Source organism: Talaromyces stipitatus, genomic scaffold, assembly GCF_000003125.1.
Source record: "Talaromyces stipitatus ATCC 10500 scf_1105507295523 genomic scaffold, whole genome shotgun sequence".
In the NCBI taxonomy this organism is placed as follows: Eukaryota; Fungi; Ascomycota; class Eurotiomycetes; order Eurotiales; family Trichocomaceae; genus Talaromyces; species Talaromyces stipitatus.
Window position 1 is genome coordinate 1,412,994 of NW_002990113.1, and position 18,259 is coordinate 1,431,252.

The 18,259-nt window shown below is 45.6% G+C and overlaps 11 protein-coding genes across 12 annotated transcripts, besides 1 other annotated feature; 7 read left to right on the forward strand and 4 right to left on the reverse strand.

The window, feature by feature from the left end:
- Nucleotides 1–236: 236 nt before the first annotated feature.
- On the reverse strand, nucleotides 237–2,605 carry TSTA_064400 (MFS multidrug transporter, putative). The gene is made up of 2 exons (XM_002340318.1): nucleotides 584–2,605; nucleotides 237–517 (listed from the first exon to the last, which is right to left on the reverse strand). The coding sequence occupies exons 1-2, from the start codon at nucleotides 2,319–2,321 to the stop codon at nucleotides 372–374; spliced, it is 1,884 nt and encodes a 627-aa protein (XP_002340359.1). The 5' UTR covers nucleotides 2,322–2,605; the 3' UTR covers nucleotides 237–371.
- Nucleotides 2,606–2,996: 391 nt separating this feature from the next.
- Nucleotides 2,997–5,260, forward strand: TSTA_064410. Of its 2 annotated transcripts, XM_002340319.1 has the most exons (5): nucleotides 2,997–3,075; nucleotides 3,128–3,230; nucleotides 3,277–3,512; nucleotides 3,574–3,800; nucleotides 3,860–5,260. In XM_002340319.1, the coding sequence occupies exons 3-5, from the start codon at nucleotides 3,281–3,283 to the stop codon at nucleotides 4,148–4,150; spliced, it is 750 nt and encodes a 249-aa protein (XP_002340360.1). In that variant the 5' UTR covers nucleotides 2,997–3,075; nucleotides 3,128–3,230; nucleotides 3,277–3,280; the 3' UTR covers nucleotides 4,151–5,260. The 2 variants fall into 2 exon arrangements, with proteins under 2 accessions (XP_002340360.1, XP_002340361.1); XM_002340320.1 differs by lacking the exons at nucleotides 2,997–3,075; nucleotides 3,128–3,230 and having other exon boundaries at nucleotides 3,240–3,512.
- Nucleotides 4,214–4,249: a microsatellite.
- TSTA_064420 (DUF775 domain protein) lies at nucleotides 4,335–5,448 on the reverse strand (the record flags this gene model as incomplete). The annotated part of the gene is made up of 2 exons (XM_002340322.1): nucleotides 4,335–5,084; nucleotides 5,404–5,448. The coding sequence occupies 2 exons, from the start codon at nucleotides 5,446–5,448 to the stop codon at nucleotides 4,335–4,337; spliced, it is 795 nt and encodes a 264-aa protein (XP_002340363.1).
- TSTA_064430 (thiamine pyrophosphokinase-related protein) lies at nucleotides 5,417–6,884 on the forward strand. The gene is made up of 2 exons (XM_002340321.1): nucleotides 5,417–5,614; nucleotides 5,666–6,884. Exons 1-2 carry the CDS (start codon nucleotides 5,571–5,573, stop codon nucleotides 6,591–6,593), a joined length of 972 nt encoding a protein of 323 aa, XP_002340362.1. The 5' UTR covers nucleotides 5,417–5,570; the 3' UTR covers nucleotides 6,594–6,884.
- Nucleotides 5,741–7,400, reverse strand: TSTA_064440 (DNA-directed RNA polymerases i, ii, and iii 145 kDa polypeptide). The gene is made up of 2 exons (XM_002340323.1): nucleotides 6,938–7,400; nucleotides 5,741–6,884 (listed from the first exon to the last, which is right to left on the reverse strand). The coding sequence occupies exons 1-2, from the start codon at nucleotides 7,270–7,272 to the stop codon at nucleotides 6,779–6,781; spliced, it is 441 nt and encodes a 146-aa protein (XP_002340364.1). The 5' UTR covers nucleotides 7,273–7,400; the 3' UTR covers nucleotides 5,741–6,778.
- Nucleotides 7,401–7,438: 38 nt separating this feature from the next.
- TSTA_064450 (PAXNEB protein superfamily) lies at nucleotides 7,439–9,006 on the forward strand. The gene is made up of 2 exons (XM_002340324.1): nucleotides 7,439–8,041; nucleotides 8,098–9,006. Exons 1-2 carry the CDS (start codon nucleotides 7,579–7,581, stop codon nucleotides 8,808–8,810), a joined length of 1,176 nt encoding a protein of 391 aa, XP_002340365.1. The 5' UTR covers nucleotides 7,439–7,578; the 3' UTR covers nucleotides 8,811–9,006.
- A 597-nt stretch (nucleotides 9,007–9,603) lies between these two features.
- On the forward strand, nucleotides 9,604–10,846 carry TSTA_064460 (tRNA-splicing endonuclease subunit sen34; the record flags this gene model as incomplete). The annotated part of the gene is made up of 2 exons (XM_002340325.1): nucleotides 9,604–10,496; nucleotides 10,699–10,846. 2 exons carry the CDS (start codon nucleotides 9,604–9,606, stop codon nucleotides 10,844–10,846), a joined length of 1,041 nt encoding a protein of 346 aa, XP_002340366.1.
- A 452-nt stretch (nucleotides 10,847–11,298) lies between these two features.
- TSTA_064470 (ribonuclease P complex subunit Pop4, putative) lies at nucleotides 11,299–12,083 on the reverse strand (the record flags this gene model as incomplete). Its single annotated transcript, XM_002340326.1, has 2 exons — nucleotides 11,299–11,495; nucleotides 11,558–12,083. The coding sequence occupies 2 exons, from the start codon at nucleotides 12,081–12,083 to the stop codon at nucleotides 11,299–11,301; spliced, it is 723 nt and encodes a 240-aa protein (XP_002340367.1).
- Nucleotides 12,084–12,628: 545 nt separating this feature from the next.
- TSTA_064480 (oxidoreductase, 2OG-Fe(II) oxygenase family, putative) lies at nucleotides 12,629–13,891 on the forward strand. The gene is made up of 2 exons (XM_002340327.1): nucleotides 12,629–13,086; nucleotides 13,137–13,891. Exons 1-2 carry the CDS (start codon nucleotides 12,727–12,729, stop codon nucleotides 13,842–13,844), a joined length of 1,068 nt encoding a protein of 355 aa, XP_002340368.1. The 5' UTR covers nucleotides 12,629–12,726; the 3' UTR covers nucleotides 13,845–13,891.
- Nucleotides 13,892–15,019: 1,128 nt separating this feature from the next.
- TSTA_064490 (nucleosome remodeling complex ATPase subunit (Snf2h), putative) lies at nucleotides 15,020–16,921 on the forward strand (the record flags this gene model as incomplete). Its single annotated transcript, XM_002340328.1, has 6 exons — nucleotides 15,020–15,032; nucleotides 15,088–15,241; nucleotides 15,296–15,603; nucleotides 15,671–15,848; nucleotides 15,911–16,373; nucleotides 16,433–16,921. The coding sequence occupies 6 exons, from the start codon at nucleotides 15,020–15,022 to the stop codon at nucleotides 16,919–16,921; spliced, it is 1,605 nt and encodes a 534-aa protein (XP_002340369.1).
- A 93-nt stretch (nucleotides 16,922–17,014) lies between these two features.
- TSTA_064500 (uncharacterized protein) lies at nucleotides 17,015–18,024 on the forward strand (the record flags this gene model as incomplete). The annotated part of the gene is made up of 2 exons (XM_002340329.1): nucleotides 17,015–17,500; nucleotides 17,593–18,024. The coding sequence occupies 2 exons, from the start codon at nucleotides 17,015–17,017 to the stop codon at nucleotides 18,022–18,024; spliced, it is 918 nt and encodes a 305-aa protein (XP_002340370.1).
- Nucleotides 18,025–18,259: the final 235 nt, after the last annotated feature.

Genomic DNA, 18,259 nt, shown 5'->3' on the forward strand with positions numbered 1-18,259 from the left:
CTTAATAATTTTAGAGTTCCTAAAGCTAGATATATATTCTTATACCTATATTATAAGAAATATTCAACTTTTAGACATGGTTTATATACAAATCTGTTGAGAAATCAAGGCGTTGAAGACGGTCATTTTGTATGGGACTTGTAGGTGTCCGGATGACCCGTGGAGTACGTTAACTAGGTTAACTAACTTAACTAACTAGTTAGTTAGTTGACTACATCTGTTAACATATAGTTATTGTTGTGGCCTGAGGCATAATTATAATCTTCTACCAACTACGATAAATGCATTCAATTCACAATCAATTCACGCTTTTTTCTATACATGTTCAAGGCACCCGAAATGCAGACTTTTATCTTAGATCTAAATATGACTCAACTTGTGCCCTCATCCTCCAGTTCTTTCTCTGAACGTCTCAGTCTCGGAAGTTTTACCATAGAGGTGAGTAACAACATGATGGATGCCCAAATCGTTGCCGACAGGAACGTAATCCGAAGAGAGGTATTGTACGCTTGGATAACTTAGATGCAGAAACAAGTCAGTCATACAATTTGACGATAACGTACAAAACGGAGTGAATGCTTACCTTGTCCGCGATGCATGGGATCGAGTGTGACGATATCCTCCACAGACTTGCGAGCAATCTCAATGATCCTCTGTTTATCAGGTTCAGTCACAACCTGATCAAGGCGGATACGAAGGGCATTCTGTAGTACCAAACTACTGACGGCCGTGCCCATGACGTATCCCAGATTTCTCCAAAGAGACAAGGTTGTGACGGAGCTTGCTTGGTCTTCTTGCTTATTGACTGCAAGGATGGAGACGGTATAAGTTGGGAAAACAAAACCCTGGCCCACGCTTGCCAGTGCCAGGAACGCTATTGTAATGGCATATGGAAAGTCGATAAGCGTGAGGGCAGTAGTAGTAAAGCCACCAAGGAACATCAATAGAGCGCCGAGCAATGCAAAGGGTTTCAGCCTATTGAAATAAGTGATCAGAAACCCATTGGCAACGCTGGTGATAGTAATGCCAAAAGATGCAAAAAGAAGGTGAAGTCCAGATTCAGTAGCTGACTCGGATTTCACAGCCTGGAAAAATAGAGGGACATTGAACATGATTGTGTTGATTGCCAAGCCGCCGAAGAAATTGCTGAAAATAATATAGGCATGTGGTGCTTTGGTAAGTAGTCTGATTGGCACCACAGGACGCTTGACTCCTTTTTCGTAGCATGGGATAATGACTGTCATGATAGCTGCAAGCACAAGAGATGATATCACAAGGGGATGACTCCATGAGAAGACATTACCGCCCAGATTGATACCGACAATGAGAGCTGTGAGACCGACAGTGAGTAAGAAAGAGCCAGTCAGGTCAATGTGGCTGAGTAACTGCTTCAAACTAAGACTCTCATCTTTAGGATTGATTCGACCTAGATCCTTTGGTGTTGTCCAGATAGCAATGAGTAGATAGATGAAGATGAACGGTAATTGAATACTGAAAGCTCCACGCCAGCCGAGACGATCACAAAGGAAACCTCCCCCCGCGTAGCCGAGAGCACCGCCAACACCCAGCGTCATATTGATCCCAGATTGGTAAATACCACGGTACTCTAGACGTACAATATCACTGCAAATGATCATGCCCATTGAAAAGACCCCTCCGGCACCAAGTCCACAAAAAGCCCGTGCTAGGATGAAGCTGCCTATGCTTTGAGCTAGCCCACACCAGGCTGTCGTGATGAAGAAGACGACAATAGAGAAAATATACACCGGTTTCCTGCCGATAGTATCGGATATACGACCAAATAACGGCAGAAGAGCCGTCGAGGTGAGCAGAAACGCCGTTGAAAGCCATGATGCCGAATTGGATGCGTGAAATTCCGAAGTAATGACTGGGTGGCTCGAGGCCATGAATGTAGCGTCAAAGAACCCTATGAAATAACCAATCTGGATACCACCAAATATCCATGCGAACTGGCTGGCAGACACATTAATGAAGTGGTTTGCGAATATGGCACTTGAACCTCGATCATCTTGCGACTCGACGTCGTCGTCCGACACATGTACCGTCGCGGCTGATGATACTCTTTCGAGTCCAGGGTCGACCGCAAACCCGGTGGAAATCGACGGGACCTTGACTAGATCGAGTAGGCAAGTTGGATCATCTCTAATCAACGTAGAGGCCCATTCATCATCGTCAGTGTCGGCTTCCACCAAGTGCCTATGTGTGGTAGCTTCAATATCATGAGAGATCGTGGTTGAAAAATTGCGGCTCCCGCTCGCAATCAGAGGTGTATTCTCATCAGTGACCGATGAGGTTCCCATGATTGATGATGACCTGTATAAGCTGACGAAGATTTAACCTCTGGGTAAGCAAGTTTGCGTATGCACTGATTCAGGCAACTTTCACACCCACACGCAACAAGACAGTGCGGATAAAAGATTATGAACATTGCGCAGGGCGGCGCAGTCTGATATTAAGGTCAGATCCTTCAGGATATGGACGAAAGTCAGTCTCACAGCCTTGAGTCATTTCGCGCTTTTTTGGCACTAGACAAGTAGACCCAGTCCGCGGTTAATACTGCGGGTCCACCAGTCAATTCCCCCTCATCTTGCTAACCCTTGATCAACAAACAAGCAATCGTTATGTTCGAATTGAGTGTTTAGATGTTCCCATTCAGCATAGTCAAATAGATCAGCACCTCTCTTTGGTGGTCATTCGAGCGCTGTTGCGTGTTGAGTAGAGTCATCGTGTTTGTCTCAGTCGACGATGGTGTGATGGGATCGCAAATTGTCGTGCCGCACAGTAGCTCCAGCCTAGCCCAGGCATCTGCATCTCGCTGCATGCTTTAATTCCGTGACGATAGCTGGAAAAGGCAATATTAAAGCATTCTGCAATGATAGAGAGGGTCATGCGACCCGTTTCTTGCATGGATAGTCAAGCACTGAGTAGACATCTAGACCGCTGCTGCTTATATCGGTGTACAACAGTTGAAAATCGGACTGGTGCTTGGACATTCTGAACGTTCTAAACAGTGACATAGTCACCATAACGAGCGAGTTAGACAAGATATTCAGCGTCTGTCCATCATTCCAAGGTTGATGAGGATACTGATTTGAGGAATGTTTAGAAGAAGAAGGCGGGGTAGCTCCGGCAAACATGCCGATTCTGCCGATAACGGCCCTGTCCTTATCAGTGACTGCTATTCCTCACCCTTGATTCTCAGCTTTCAAGTAAGTTATATCGACAATTGTGTTGTCAGTTCTGAAATATATAAAGAACAATGCGTCCCCCGCTGCGCATCGCTGTGCTGGAATGCGACACGCCCGTGGATAAAGTAAAAGCCAAATTCGGGACATACGGCGATGTCTTCAAGCTACTCCTGGAAACCAGCGCGTCAACCGTGAAAGGCCTCGATGCCAGAAGCGACTTGGTGATCTCAAAATGGGATATTGTGAACGGGACAGAGTATCCAAAATTGAAAGATATTGATGCCATTCTATTAACTGGCTCGAGTATGTCTATTTCCTTTTAGTTGGATCACAAGTGAGAAGAGGCTAATTGATAGCGGTTTAGAACATGACTCTTTCGCGGACGTCCCCTGGATTCACAAGCTTGTCGAGTTTACTCAAGAGGTTTATGCACAAGATCGGGTGCGAATGATTGGGATATGTTTCGGTCATCAAATCATTGGCAGGGCTCTTGGTGTCCCTGTCGGACGAAGTGATATAGGCTGGGAGATTGCAGTGTGTGATATCAATTTGACGGAAAAAGGCAAGCAACTGTTTGGAAAGGAGAAACTTGTAGGATTTCCGTTCCCCATGGACTGATTGGGATACGTACTAATAAACTCTGCGTGCAGAGCTTACAACAAATGCACCGAGATATCGTGGCAGTGTACCCCAAAGAAGTCATTGCACTCGGTTCCTCGCCTCGTTGCGCCGTACAGGGAATGTATATTCCAGGGAAGTTGATAACAGTCCAAGGACACCCGGAGTTCAACGGCGAAATTATGTCGGAGCTTCTCACGTTGCGAAATAAACAAGGCATCTTCTCGGACGAACAATTCAACGAAGCAATAAAAAGAGCAGACATTGTACATGACGGAATCGCTGTCGGAGCGGCATTCTTGAGATTCTTGCTCGAAGATTGATAAATACACCAGATACCCAGAACAAATAGATAGACTAGACCAAGTATTATACAATGCGGATGCTTTTTGTTTTTGTTGTTTTTTTTTCTTCTTTTTTTTGAACGATACACATGCTATGCATAGCTGGGTAGACGCCGAATGCGCCAGGAAGCAACCTTTCATCATAAACCAAAAATCATTGATGTTATTGATTCGGATCTTCACGCTCTAAGAAAGAGGGGTCCATATCAATCCGACGCTCAAATTTCGTCCACCAGTCCCGAAAGCTCTTCAAAGGAACAACATCTTCTCCTTTTCTATTGGGGTCCGATTCTGCAAAGCTGGCCAAAAAGTTAAATGCATTGCCAATAACCCTTTGCGCTAATATCTTTGTCGTTATTTGCTTTTGTTGTGGAGGCAGCCGGACGAGATCTGTGGACGGTTGCTGTGTCCCTCGCGACGCATTTAATGCTGCCATTTGTGCCGCCACATTCTGTGCGGGTTCTATCGATATTCCTAGTGTGACCTGACCGTTTATTATATCGTTGCCATCATCTACCATCTCATCATCTATTCCTGTCTGTGTCTGTTGTGTCCCAGATCCAACTTTAAATATAGCGGATGGCTTCTCATTCCCAATTGCGCCCAAAAATCGGAACTCGGACCCATTGGGCGTCTGTTTTGATGTCGGTGTCTGAAGGTAAATCGCCGCTGCAGTGTCCGGTGGTAGTACGGTGCCAGGGAGGAAGAAGATGACGATATGGTTGAATTTCGGTGCGGCGGGGAATATGAATGCAAACTTTGTGGGTTGGACGCCTGGTTGTGCGTCTACGGCGGTGATGTCTGTCAGGCATGGTCTACCTGGTATGACGACTGAGAACATTTCTGCAGTTTTTATTCCCTCCTTGTCGAGATTGACGAGGCTTGCAATTGGATCTCGAGCTGCAATGCCCTTCTTAAGTAAATGATGTCAGGCGGGGCTGCGAATTTGTGACCGAGAGGCTGGATTGTCTCAATATAGCTCTTATCCTCTGCAATTGAGCTGGATCTATAAATATAGACCCTTTATTGAAAGGAGAGTAGATATGATAAACAAAGAATGTTCCTGCATATGCGAGTAAAGAAGTAGACGAAGTCAACAAAGTCGAGTAATAAGAACGACATAGAACATTCCGAGGCCGCGATAACGATAACGCTGCTTATCTTATCGAGCGATACGATAACTCGTCCCGTCTTGTATTTCTACTAGGGTAAATGCGGCAAGGATTTGCAACCTGACGAGGCATACTCTTAACAGCCTCCGCTACTTTGCGCAGCATATTTGTTGTTGACACATCACTCTTTTTTCTTATAAAGGAGCTTATACCCTTTGATTTTGTACTCAATATATCATTGTTCGAACATACCTCGAAATCGTACATATACACCAACAGAAACGATCATGGCTCCAAAAACAAATCTTCAGTTAATTCAGGAATGTGACAAGTAAGATAGTGCATTGTACCCTACACATGTCTTCCACTAACAAATGATTAGTTTTCCCTACTATGAGGATGATTCGGAGTTCTATGAGCGCCATATGAGTAACTATCATACCTTTAAAGTCAACGGCTGCAACGCCGTTCTGGGATACATTCCGAACAGCATCGTTGAGAAGTTTCATTGGATAGAGAACGACTGGAAAGTTGACTCAACGGCTCGCACCGTTACTCTAATGGCCGCACCAGATGCAGAACCTGCAGTTCGTAATGAGATCATGACCCGTCTCATAGCTGAAGCCGTGCGCCGAGAAACTTTTGAGGTCCTGAAAGGCTGGCGCAACGAAATGTATCCCATCTATGCGCCGGGAGGCAAATTCCTGATGGAAATAGAGCGATGCGCCAGTCCACTGTTTGGTATCATCACCTACGGTGTTCACATGACGGGTTACGTGGAGGATGAAAAGGAAGGAATGAAGCTATGGGTTGCTCGCCGATCAAAAACCAAACAGACTTACCCAAATATGTTGGATAACACCGCTGCCGGCGGGATGAGTACCGGCGAACATCCCTATGCCTGCGCTATTCGTGAAGCCGCTGAAGAAGCTTCAATACCAGCTGCAGTCTTTGAAGAACGCGCACGTCCAGTAGGCGTATTAACGTATTTCTACGTTCGAGATGCGCGCGCAGGTGGCGAAACGGGTCTACTACAACCCGAGATTGAGTATGTCTACGATATCAAACTAGACGCCAGTCATACAGTGAAACCCTGTGATAGCGAAGTTGAAGATTTCCGTCTTTGGACCGTTGATGAGGTGCGACAGTCACTCAAGGAAGGTGAATGGAAACCTAACTGTGCCGTGGTCATTCTTGACTTTTTGATCCGGCACGGTATTCTGACGCCGGAGAATGAGCCGGATTACTTGGAGATTATGGCTAGGATACATCGGCGTCTGCCGTTTCCCACTGTAAAATTTTTGAAGTAGATATGGTATTTGATCAGATAGAGTCTATAGGTAGACATTTGTATAGTCTCCGCCAAAAATCCCAACTTTGCCCACGAATTTTTTTTGTCTTGTGCTTTATATTATTTTCTCTCTGTAGATTGAACCGAAACCAGAACGCCAACGCTGATGCAAATACTCCGGTCGTCTGGAAAACTTTTCCAGATTTATTTCTTGAGCAATAGATAAACATAGTCGATCCTCAATGGCACAAGCTTGTTGTAAGGGCCATCCATATACAGCAAAAGCCCGCCAAAGGAAACAAACACGGACCTGTAAAGATGGTTAATCACGAAGAAATCGCTGGAACGCGAGGAAAAGCGTACATATTGCCCGAAGTAGAACCCTCCTCAAAACGATACACCTTGCCATGGCAGACATAATCATACTCATTAGCGAGAGTATGCTCGCCCATACCGACATCTCTCCAACCTCGACTAGCGGCGTTATCCTCATCCTTCCCATCTAGAGACAACGTGGACGCCAAGGCCATAGAGAGCGATTCGCCGACTGCGCAGGGGTAGAGTTCTGTGTTGATATCGAGTGTGAAGGTCGTCAAGTTATCTGTTGACGTACAGCTGATGCGAGAGACGCGATCATATTTTTGCGAGTTTATCGATGTGATTGTGAATGTGTCTTCGAAGAGTTGGGAATCCGACATTTTGTCTTGAATGAAACGCGAGCGCAAGGAACCGTTTATGTGCGCGATATGTATAGCTCTGGATGGTATGTAGGGGATAATGTCGTTCAAAAGTAGAAATGCTGGAAAGATTTCAGTGGCGCAACGGAGTGTCGTAGAAGTTGTCTATGAAGTCGCGCCTTTGATGCTTTTTTTCTTCCTGCCCGAAAAAGTCTTAGCGTGATATCGGAGCTGCCCCGCATCATCATTGGCTGCCGCAATATAAAACTTTCGAAAAGTTCAACTTCATACAAGAGCTCACCAAAAACGCACAAATACAGAAACAAAATGTCATTTCGGAAGCGGAATGTTGGTATCTCCACAGGCGCAAATCAAGCTATATCACCCACGACACCACCTGCTGCTGTACCTGTCAACGAAAGTCTTCCCGGAGTGCGACCATCTCCAGATGACGGACGACCAACAACATCAACGGGCTCTCGTTCTTTGGACAATTTATTAGCTGGGCATGCAGGAATACCACTCGGGAAAATACTGCTTATTGAAGAAAATGGGACTACAGACTTTGCAGGTGCCTTGTTGCGTTACTATGCAGCTGAAGGAGTCATTCAAGAACATAAAGTGCACGTCATTGGCATGGGGGAACAATGGGGCAGGACGCTTCCGGGGCTTATAGGATCCGCTGATGTTTTGAACGATAAAGTCGACAGAAGAAAAGAGGAGAAGATGAAGATTGCTTGGCGGTATGAGCGATTTGGAGAATTCGGGACAGGAGTTGCAGGCTCAAGAGGTAAGCACTACTCTGAAGTACTTGAAGGCAATTATACTGATTATCTCTTTGACTAGCGCCCGTCAATGCCGCAAATACTACTTTCACTTCTACAACACCTGGCACGAAACAAGATGCTTTCTGTCATGCCTTTGATTTAACCAAGAGACTTACCCACCCATCTCTGGCTACTGTCAACTATATACCTCTTACGCCGCAAAGAGGATCACCCCTGTCGTCGATAATGCAAAACCTTCAGCTCAGTATTTCAAACAGTCCTCCCAACACCGTACATCGAATCGTCATTCCTTCCCTCCTCAATCCTGCCGTCTATCCTCCCGAGACCAGCCAGCCTGAATATCTCCTCCGATTCATCCACTCCCTTCGAGCACTCCTGTCGCATAATGCTTATAACATCACCGCCATGATCACAATACCACTATCACTCTATCCGAGATCATCTGGCCTCATCCGTTGGGTCGAGATTCTGTGCGACGGCGTGATTGAGTTGTGCCCATTCCCTCATTCATCCGACGCGATAGCCACTTCAGGTGCAGCCACAGCGCACGAAGAGCCACCTCAAGGAATGCTCAGGACACACAAACTCCCTGTCCTACATGAGCGCGGAGGTGGTAGCGACCAAAACATTGGCCAAGATTGGGCTTTTACGTTAAGTCGACGCAGATTCGAAATCAAGCCATTCAGTCTTCCTCCAGCTGAAAACGACAACGAGGCCCAGCAGGCACCTAGTGATAGTAAAATGCCTAAAAAGGCCGATCTTGAGTTTTGATTCGAATAAGTCGGGTTCGGTCAAGTTCTATCAGCCTCGCTCGTCTTCGTATTGTTCTTCTCGGTACATGTCGCTTAGCTCGATCTGCTCGGACATTGCAGGACCGGTGAATGTCATTGTACACAAGTACTCTGGGCCGTATGAGCCTGCGCCGTTACGTCGGACGCCTCGAATGCGGTTTCTGAGTCCATCACCCAGGCAAGATGAGAGCGCAAACCAACCTATTGCAGGTAAGAAGGTGAAATCACTTATCGTAAAATCGAGGAGACTGACCTAGCATAGCCAACAGGGGCAATATAAATAACAGTATAACGATCCAGATAATATCCATGTTTTGAGATTATCCGCGACTCTTGCAAACAGAAATGAAAGTTCTGGATTCTGGTGGATGAGGAAACTTAGAAAGCGCCGAATAGAGCTCCGGGTCCCGAATAGGTTAAGCGCACAACATCCAAATTCTTAGTTCTCCGCTTCCGCGAATTTTTTTCTCTTCCTCAATTTACACAACACGAACAATCACTCTCTCCCTGACTTTGCTGGTCAAAGCAGGGATTACTTTCGCTACAGAGTAAGTTCTACCTTTCTGTCTCTATACTCTATTGTCAGCATGATTATTTCCATACATAATCTGTCAATCCCCTGAAGCTCATTTTATCTCATCAAAGAGCATTACGTGACTGAGAAATGTATTCCTAAATGATATCGACATTTTTCTCTGGTTTCTCTACATTGCAATCCTGATAAATCAATATACTAATCAATTGACAAAGGTAGATCGTGTTATTATCCCACAATGGCTGCAGAAGTTCCGCTTCCGATCCCAATCTCCTTCGTGTCTGGCCGCTATCTAATTTTCTCGGCTGATGCTGCCACGTATTTAAGAAGAGAATATAATATATGTGGTGTTTTGATGGGCACTTTACCCCATGTCCCGCAACAAAATGTTTTCCTTGGTATTCCCTTGGAGCTCATGCCTGAGGAAGCAAGACTCTTGGTAGAGAAAAAAGTAGCCCGAATTATTGATACTCGAAGATATCACAATGAAAGTATGCGATCACTCGCCGAAGCAGATAAAATCAAGTACTTGCAGACCCTTCAAAGAGAAGGACGGAGTGTGTCTCTGGCAATGTCGAATAGGAAGGAGCAGCAGCGTGAAGAATCCTTGCGAAAGGCAGCACAGAAGAGAAAAGCGAAAGCATCTTCGACGCAAAAGGAAGAAGAAGAAGCAGCAAAGAACACGGACGATATGCTGTTTGAGCCTCCACCGCGACCGGCTAGTTCGTTGTCAAGTTCTAGCTCTTCTGTTCAGTCATCGACAATAAGCATTACACCTGCAACCACATGCCCTCTTCTACCCTACCAGCCTGCTGAAGAATATGATATGCCTTTGCCGGAAGTACCTGCCTCTTATCCGGTGTTTGCTCACCTTCATTCACATGGATACTTCCTTTCACCTGGCCTGAGATTCGGATGTCAATACATGGCTTACCCCGGCGATCCGCTGCGGTTCCATTCACACTTTCTCGTGTACGGATTCCACAGAGACCAGGAGCTGAATCTTATGGAGATTGTATCCGGTGGTCGACTTGGTACTGGTGTCAAGAAAGGGTTTCTCCTAGGGCATGCCGTCGACCCAGGTGATCCTTCTTCTGAGGTTCGTACGTTCAGTATTGAGTGGGCAGGGATGTGAGGGCCAGAAGTTCGAAGATATTAATTATTTGCTGCTCGATGAGAGCTTGATCATGTATGATCGCCGATGCTGGTGACAGCATCCAGATGACTGGAAGCCATGAGCCATCACTTGCACATGGTAGCCTGAATTCCCATGTTTGCATAATAACTGAGATGCCTCAATCATTCACCGCGCGACGGTTATGCTAATTCGCAGACGTGAACTCGAGGCATGCTCATTGCTCCCGGACAACGCTCTGTGCGCGTGGACAACAGGACTTCAATGCTCGACTTCTAGCTTTGCAATCGCCTCGCCCAAGCATTGTCTCTACACACTAAGTGAAGCAGTCTATGCTCAGCCATAAGTAGCTACAGATTGAAACAACCAAAGACATCTTTAAGGACAAATGATTCCCATTTCGTGTTATATCTTGGGTAACCGTAGTTTCTATAATGTCTCTGAGGATTTAGGTCCACTACGCACTGTATTTATCCATAGATATGTCGTCCTTTTCTCGTAAATCGGAGTGTATGTGAGATCTAGGTCAAGGCGTGAAATGCTGTCGTGGATCATGCCTAGTCTTAGACCGACAAAGATGTTCGAACGTCGATCCTGGTGGTACTTGCCCTCGACATGACTCGTGCTTCATATCGCTCGAAGAGTGCATCGAAATCGAGTAGTCACCCGTGTTTGTAATCGACCGCTCTTTGACAGCATTCCTTCTGACGAACCATGGCCGAAGGCTTCCGGTAGTACCTCTTTTGTTCTTCCTCTAAGATATCGAAATATCAAACTTTGACTCTGTTGTCTCTCCCATCACACGTAGTCAATATTCCTCCATTTAAACTTCTTATTCGCACGATCCACAGGCCGATTCTCGAATTGACTTCCATGCAACTCAAACACCAAATCTTTCGGTTTCTCTTCTTGAGGTTTGTCCTCGTCGTCAGTCTTTGATTCGACCGAGGCAGCTGGAATAGCGAATCGGAAAACTGTATGTTCCTTGGGTATGGCTGGACAGATCAGACACAGATACCCTACACCAAAGCAAAACTTGGGAAGGTACAAAACTCACTCTTAACAACGTTCTTCTCCGTTACAATAACAAATGTAAATTTCGTATCCCGAACCACAATCCCCTTCGCCCCAACTCTACCCGCGCACCGACTTCGCACGACCTCAACCTCAGCGCCATGATAATCCGCACTAACCAATTTATTCCCATGACCCTGTGCAGTGATCACTGGCGGAGCTCTGTTGCCGTTCTGTTTCTCTATACCCAACACCTCCTGCATATACGCCACCCATAAATCATGCAATCCCTTAAAGACTTCATATTTGCATTCCTCCTTGGGGATACCGTAAAATCCCGATATACGTTTTTCGCGCGCAGAGAGCGGTCGAGGTCGTTGTTTACGGTAAAAGTATTCCTTTTTCCGGATTCGTTGGAGACGACGGCGGGAACGGTTGTCGGCTGGTGTGGGTGATGTTGGGCGGAGGTAGAGAGGTTTTTGTTTGATGCGTTCTGTGAAGAGTTGGTCTGCTGTGTCAGGGGAATAGGCGCGAGAGAGGAGGTCATGGGCTATGTGGGTTTTGGACATTTTATGTTTCGAATTGCGTATTGGTGGGTTTAGTAGGTTAATCCATGGGAGGTGCGTTAAGAATGAGAGCGATGGGGTGTGTAGAGTTGGAGCTGTTAGATGAGGTAAATTTTGTAGCTCTGGGCGATAAGCTTATCCGCTATCTAGCACAGCTGCTAACCCAAAACGCTACATTTTTGGTTAGTGACTATCGCCCCTTAACAGACTGTGTTATGCGACATCACACGACGCGGAGCAGCAATCGAAGGTGAAATACTCCAACATGCTAATCATTTAGCACTGTTGATATGCTACTCAAGGTTCCAACCTGTCAATTACATCGGAGAAGGATCAAGACCCCCGAGACCACTGTCATAACCTGAATAGTACAACAACGATGCTGCAAATCCCCATGAGTTTGAAAACTAGGGCCATTAATCGCTTAGTGGAGATATCAAATGGACTAACAGTACATATATCGAAGGTATCATGTGTGCCACAAGTACCAGCTGAAAATGATCTATTGCCTCGGACAAAAGCTCCCAGGGAACCCCGCATGAACCTACGCACGATCACACCTTATATACACGATGGACCTAACAAAAGAGAACGCTTGTTAACACTTGCAATACTATTGATTCAACGGTGACGAGGATACAGCAAAATGGATCATGAGAATTTGGACTCCCTGCCCCCCTTCCCAGATGACGTTCCAACCATACTGTTGGATCGCTTGTCGTTGACAAAACTTCTTCGGTATGACAGCGATGAGTATAGGAAATTCTGCCGTGCATGCGAAAATATTGGATTCTTTTACCTGGATCTCCGCAACGAAGGGCAGGGTGACTCAATCCTTTCGGATGCCGACGAATTATTCAAGATTAGCGAGCAACTATTTGCATTAGACTTTGAGGAAAAGTCAAAGTACGATCACAGCAAGAAGAGGTCATACTACGGATACAAACCTCTTGGAGCGGGTCAGGTTGATGAGAAGGGGAATCTGGATAGCGTTGAGTTCTACAATGTGATACCGTCCTTCTTTCGTCTGATTGCAGATTGTCTGATATTAGCTAGATTGCTAAAGATGATCTATTCGGAATAATGGAGCCGCTTCCACAGCCGGATATCATTCAAAACAACAGATATAAGCTCAAGACCTTCGTTACAAATGCCCACGCAATTGTGAGACTTGTCCTGGACCTCCTGAACGAACATCTACAGCTGCCACCATCGACTCTTGCAAACATGCATTGCATCGACCAACACAGCGGCGATCAGATCCGAATGACTCGATCCCCGCCACAGCCCATGAACGACGGCGTTCCACGTCTCGCCGGACATACTGATTTCGGTAGCATCACTGTCTTATTCAATCGTCTCGGCGGTCTCCAAGTCCTGCCACCAGGTCCAGATGCGGAGTGGAAATGGGTCAAACCTCTTCCTGGTCATTGCATAATTAATCTCGGCGATTCTTTGGTCAAGTTTACGAATGGGTTGCTGCGATCAAACATACATAGGGTGATATCATCTCCAGGTGAGCAAGCGAGATCGACAAGGTATAGCCTGGTATATTTCTCCCGGCCGGAAGACAATGTTCTTTTGAAGAGATTGGAAGGGTCAGCTGTTATTCCTCCGTTACCTGAAGGCGTGGTAGAGGAAGACGTCAGCAGCAAGGACTGGGTTATACGACGTGCTTTGGCGAATCGTACTAATCTTCATGATAAAGTGAATATGGAGAGTGCTTTGGGGACGGAGAAGATTAGTCGGCGGATCAAGGTGTAATTGGGATCATTGTACTGTAGTAGAGTTCCTTAGTACATACAAAAATATGGTCTCGAAGAAACCGATATGACTACCCGGAAAACGAGGCATTCTCGATCCTCGGTGCAAACGGCACCTCTCATTGGACCAGGCCATGTGACTTGCACACCTTCCTTTTTGCAATGATCTTGAAACCGATAGTCAATTCCCCAGACAAACGAGCATTTAATAGTGCGAATCTGACTTGAGGTATCTGAGATACTCCCGGGTGTAGTTCGGAGTTGGGATGAAGAGATGAGCAGAGATGTGAGAGAGAAGGAGGTTGGCTATCAAGTAAGGATCATGTGATCGGAGACAGACAAGCAACTATCACCCTTTACTCCACGTGGAATCTCCACGATCTTGACTATTTACAGTCTTATCTGATGGATAGCTGACCATGTGATTGGACGAGCGTTTGCTGTCTCAGATCGTTGATCTGGATATCCGATCTGATTACGAAGATGAGACTCCTGTTAGTTTCGGGATTGTCCTTTCTATGGACTTACGGACCTGCAGCTCCGCGACACTACAGTGTATCATGTCCTTGGACGATGTTCAATCGTACATAGCTTTACCATCACTATCCCCTAACCAAAATGGCACATTCCAAGGTAGCTATCAACTACTGGCTTCAGATACCAGCCCTGGTCAAGTCAGCCTCGGAATAGCATGGTCTATGCTTCTTATGGATCTATCATTCTCCATGCAGTCTCTCTACAGACTCATCTCAAACGCCAGGTCGGGCACCAATCAGATGGCCTGGATTCGTCTATCTACAGAACGTATTTGTCTCACTCTGATACCTAACTCCAAGCCAGATGGAGCTCTTCAGCGTTTGTCAGGGGTAAAAGTTGGTGTTTGCTTGATATGAGATATGGCGTGTTATCTTGGAGATGAAGAATCAGGCGTCAATCCGAGATCTATAAGAAAGGTGCCCCCGCCGTTGGTCTTGCTTCTTCTTCAACTCTCATGTCAGGGTGTCCTTTGCTGTCTACAGATCACAAATTCGTCTACGACTTTTGTTCTTCTTGGGCTTTTAGAGAGTTTTTCCCTTTCATTCTCTTTTGGGAGCAATACCAACGCAAACTTGCAAATCCGCCTGGTTTCTGTGAAAGTGCAACACAATCGAAGCTGTTTCTACGAATTTGGTAGATATGGCTGCAGACAGTATGTTTGAACTTTATGAGGAACACATCTCGTTGAGATAACTAACAGGATGAAGGCCCAACAACCACAAAGTTTACGGCATTCATTCGCCATTACAAAGAAAAGATCCTACCTCTACTTGGTGATGCAGATATCGCAGATCTCCTCGAAGAAGAGGAATATCCAGATAAATTTTATCAGTACCAACAATTGAATGATCAACCAACAGGGTCTGTGTCAAAATTCCTATTGATACGCCAGCGTATCTGCTGACATCTGGATAGGATAAAAGCCAAGTTGAAACCTTACCAGCTAGATGGGGTTTCCTTTCTCTCCTGGTTGAGAAAAAACAATGCTCACGGCATCGTTGCCGATGAGATGGGACTTGGAAAAACATTGCAGGTTCTTTCGTTCTTCCAGCATATCATCGACACTGAGAAGGATGATGATAGACCATTTCTTGTTGTCAGTCCACTTAGTGTCTTGGGCAGTTGGATGTCCGAAATCAAAAAGTGGACTGATATGAAAGTCGCTCAGTACCACGGCAATACCGAGAAGAGACAGCAGATTGGCAGAATGGTCAGAAACAAAGGTGTGATCTGGCTTTTCTGTTCGACTTGTTAACGGCACTAGAAATCCTACTAATTAGATCTATATAGAGTTTGACATTGTCCTAATCACCTACGAAACCGTCGTTTTTGACATATTTCGAGTCTCTCGGATGGCGCATTGGAAGTCTGTGGTCTGTGACGAAGGTCATAGACTAAAAAACAGCACCAAGCAATTATCCATCGCGATCAAAAAGCTCAAAACAGAGCAGCGTCTCATTTTGACAGGGTAAGTACTGCAACGATCATACAGGTATATGGACAACCAAAATAACATTCATCATTGTCGAGGACTCCCATTCAAAACGATCTCACGGAAACCTGGTCAATGCTGAACTGGCTGTATCCAGAACTCTTCGTCAACGAGACGAGTGAATGCTTTAGACAGGCCTTTTCACTTACAGATGGGAGAGTTGATCCAGCATTTCTCCATCATGTAAGACGGTTTCTTGAGGTCATTATGATCCGAAGGGTAAAGGAGTCGGCCCAGGCAGACCTCCAACTACCCGAGAAAAAGGAGGTCATCATGTACCTGCCTTTAACCGAGATACAAAAACATCTTTATCTTGATGTTTTGACTGGTGGCGTTGATCATGGAGACTCTGAAGACGATCACAAAAGAGAAATGCTGGTTCTGGCAACGCCACCGTCCAGTCCGGGCACTGGAAATTACAATTCACATTCTACGACTCTACCTGTGTCAAACCCCACCAAAGGGCGATCAGTGACAAATATTCTTATGGATTTGCGGAAAGTGAGTATTGCAGAAGATATTGGCAATTGTTTGAGCTTCATCAGTTAATTTTGAACTAGATTTGCATCCATTCCTTGTTTGTGGAAGGCTTCGAGGAGATCGATGATGACACTGACATCGACGTGGCCAATCTTATGCTAGGTTCATCGAAGTTTATCTTGCTAAAACGTCTTCTTGAACAAGAAGTGACCAAGGACCGGAAGAAAATTTTGATATTCAGTGGCTTCGACTACGCTCTGAATTGCTGTGAAGCATTACTGGCCGCTATGGGTATTTCATGTCTGCGGCTAGATGGCAATACATGTTACTCGCTGAGAAGATACAACATTCATCGGTTTCGGAATGAATCTGAATGTAAAGTCTTCATTATGGCCACCCGCGCCGGCGGGGAAGGGATTACTTTGACAGCTGCTGAGGTTGTTGTATTTTTGGACATGGACTGGAATCCGCAGGTTACTGCACAAGCTGAAGCTCGTGCGTACAGGTTAGGTCAAACCAAGCCAGTTACTATCTACAAGCTTTGTACAAGCGGTACAGTTGAAGAGTAAATGCTGCGCCGTGTCAATAAAAAGCTTTATCTGGCCTCGAAGATTACCAAAAACATTTTCAATACAAACTTGTCCACGATACAGACAGAACCCATGGAGTCTGATTCAGTGTTCATCCAGAAACTGATCCGAGATAGTCAAAAAGCTGTCGCAATGACGAGCTTTGATCCCAATGACTTGTTGGCTATGCCGTGGAAAGATGTTTTGGACCTATGCAAGAAGACTTCAGACGATGAGGAAGACGTACATTCATCATCATTGCCACCTACACCGCGATCTCCAACGTTTGATCAAGACGAAAAAATATGGTTATCCCAAATAGAAAGAGTTCAAACAACTCTGTTCGATGGGAAAGTGTTCTCCCGTCATAGGGCACAACCCAAAACGGAAGTACTAACGGATCTTGCTCTTTATGAGAGACGCATTAACAAGAACCGAAGAGTCTACGACAAAACAATTCACTATTACGTCAGCAAAGAATCGACTCTTTGCAAGTATGGAGAAGCCGTACCCACTATTACAGACAGTAACTCTTTGAAGGGCAAAGAGTCATCGAAGGTCGAGTTTAAGCACCTTAAGGTAAGCTATGTTCACTTTGATATAGTTTGAGTGAGAAAGTAGACTTGTATCTACATCTAGTTACTTTGTATTATGGCTGATCATTCAAAAAGTTTTGCGTAGTATGTGGCCGAACACGAAAATTAGACGAATGTCTCTATTGTCCGCGTTCCTATCACGAGAAGTGTGTAAATCGCCAAAAGGATTCCACGCAGAAGAAATACAATCCCTTCAATAACGACATATGCCCATACCACTGGTGCACTAAATGCGGCATGACAGCCAGCAATGCTGGCGGTCTTCTGCTTTCGTGCAATAGCTGTCCACGGTCCTTTTGCATTGATTGTATTGACCTGGACGAAATGGAGTCTATTGAAGGCGAACTACCCGAATTCTTAGACTTGGGCTACGAGTCACCTCGCCACATCGAATACATTACCTGCGGAGATTGTATGAAAAAGGCACGAAAAGAGCCACGCAAGCGGGAGGTGACTTCCACCGGGGGTCGAGTTCTCCGCAAACGCGTCCGTAGACATACCGACTAGTCAAGGTTGGGGAGGAAACTCTTCTGATATCTTTGGATCCCAGCTAGCAAGTTTCTCATTCTGTGCGTTTGTCATGTTCACTCACGCTTCAGGATATTCTTCAGGATAGATGTTTTGCATCAATTTTGTCATGATTAACGAGTACGACGTTGAAAGTTGGAGGTAATGTATGTTCAAAAAGTCATGTTATGATCTCAGGATATCAATCTCAGACGTGTCGAATGGTAAATGATAT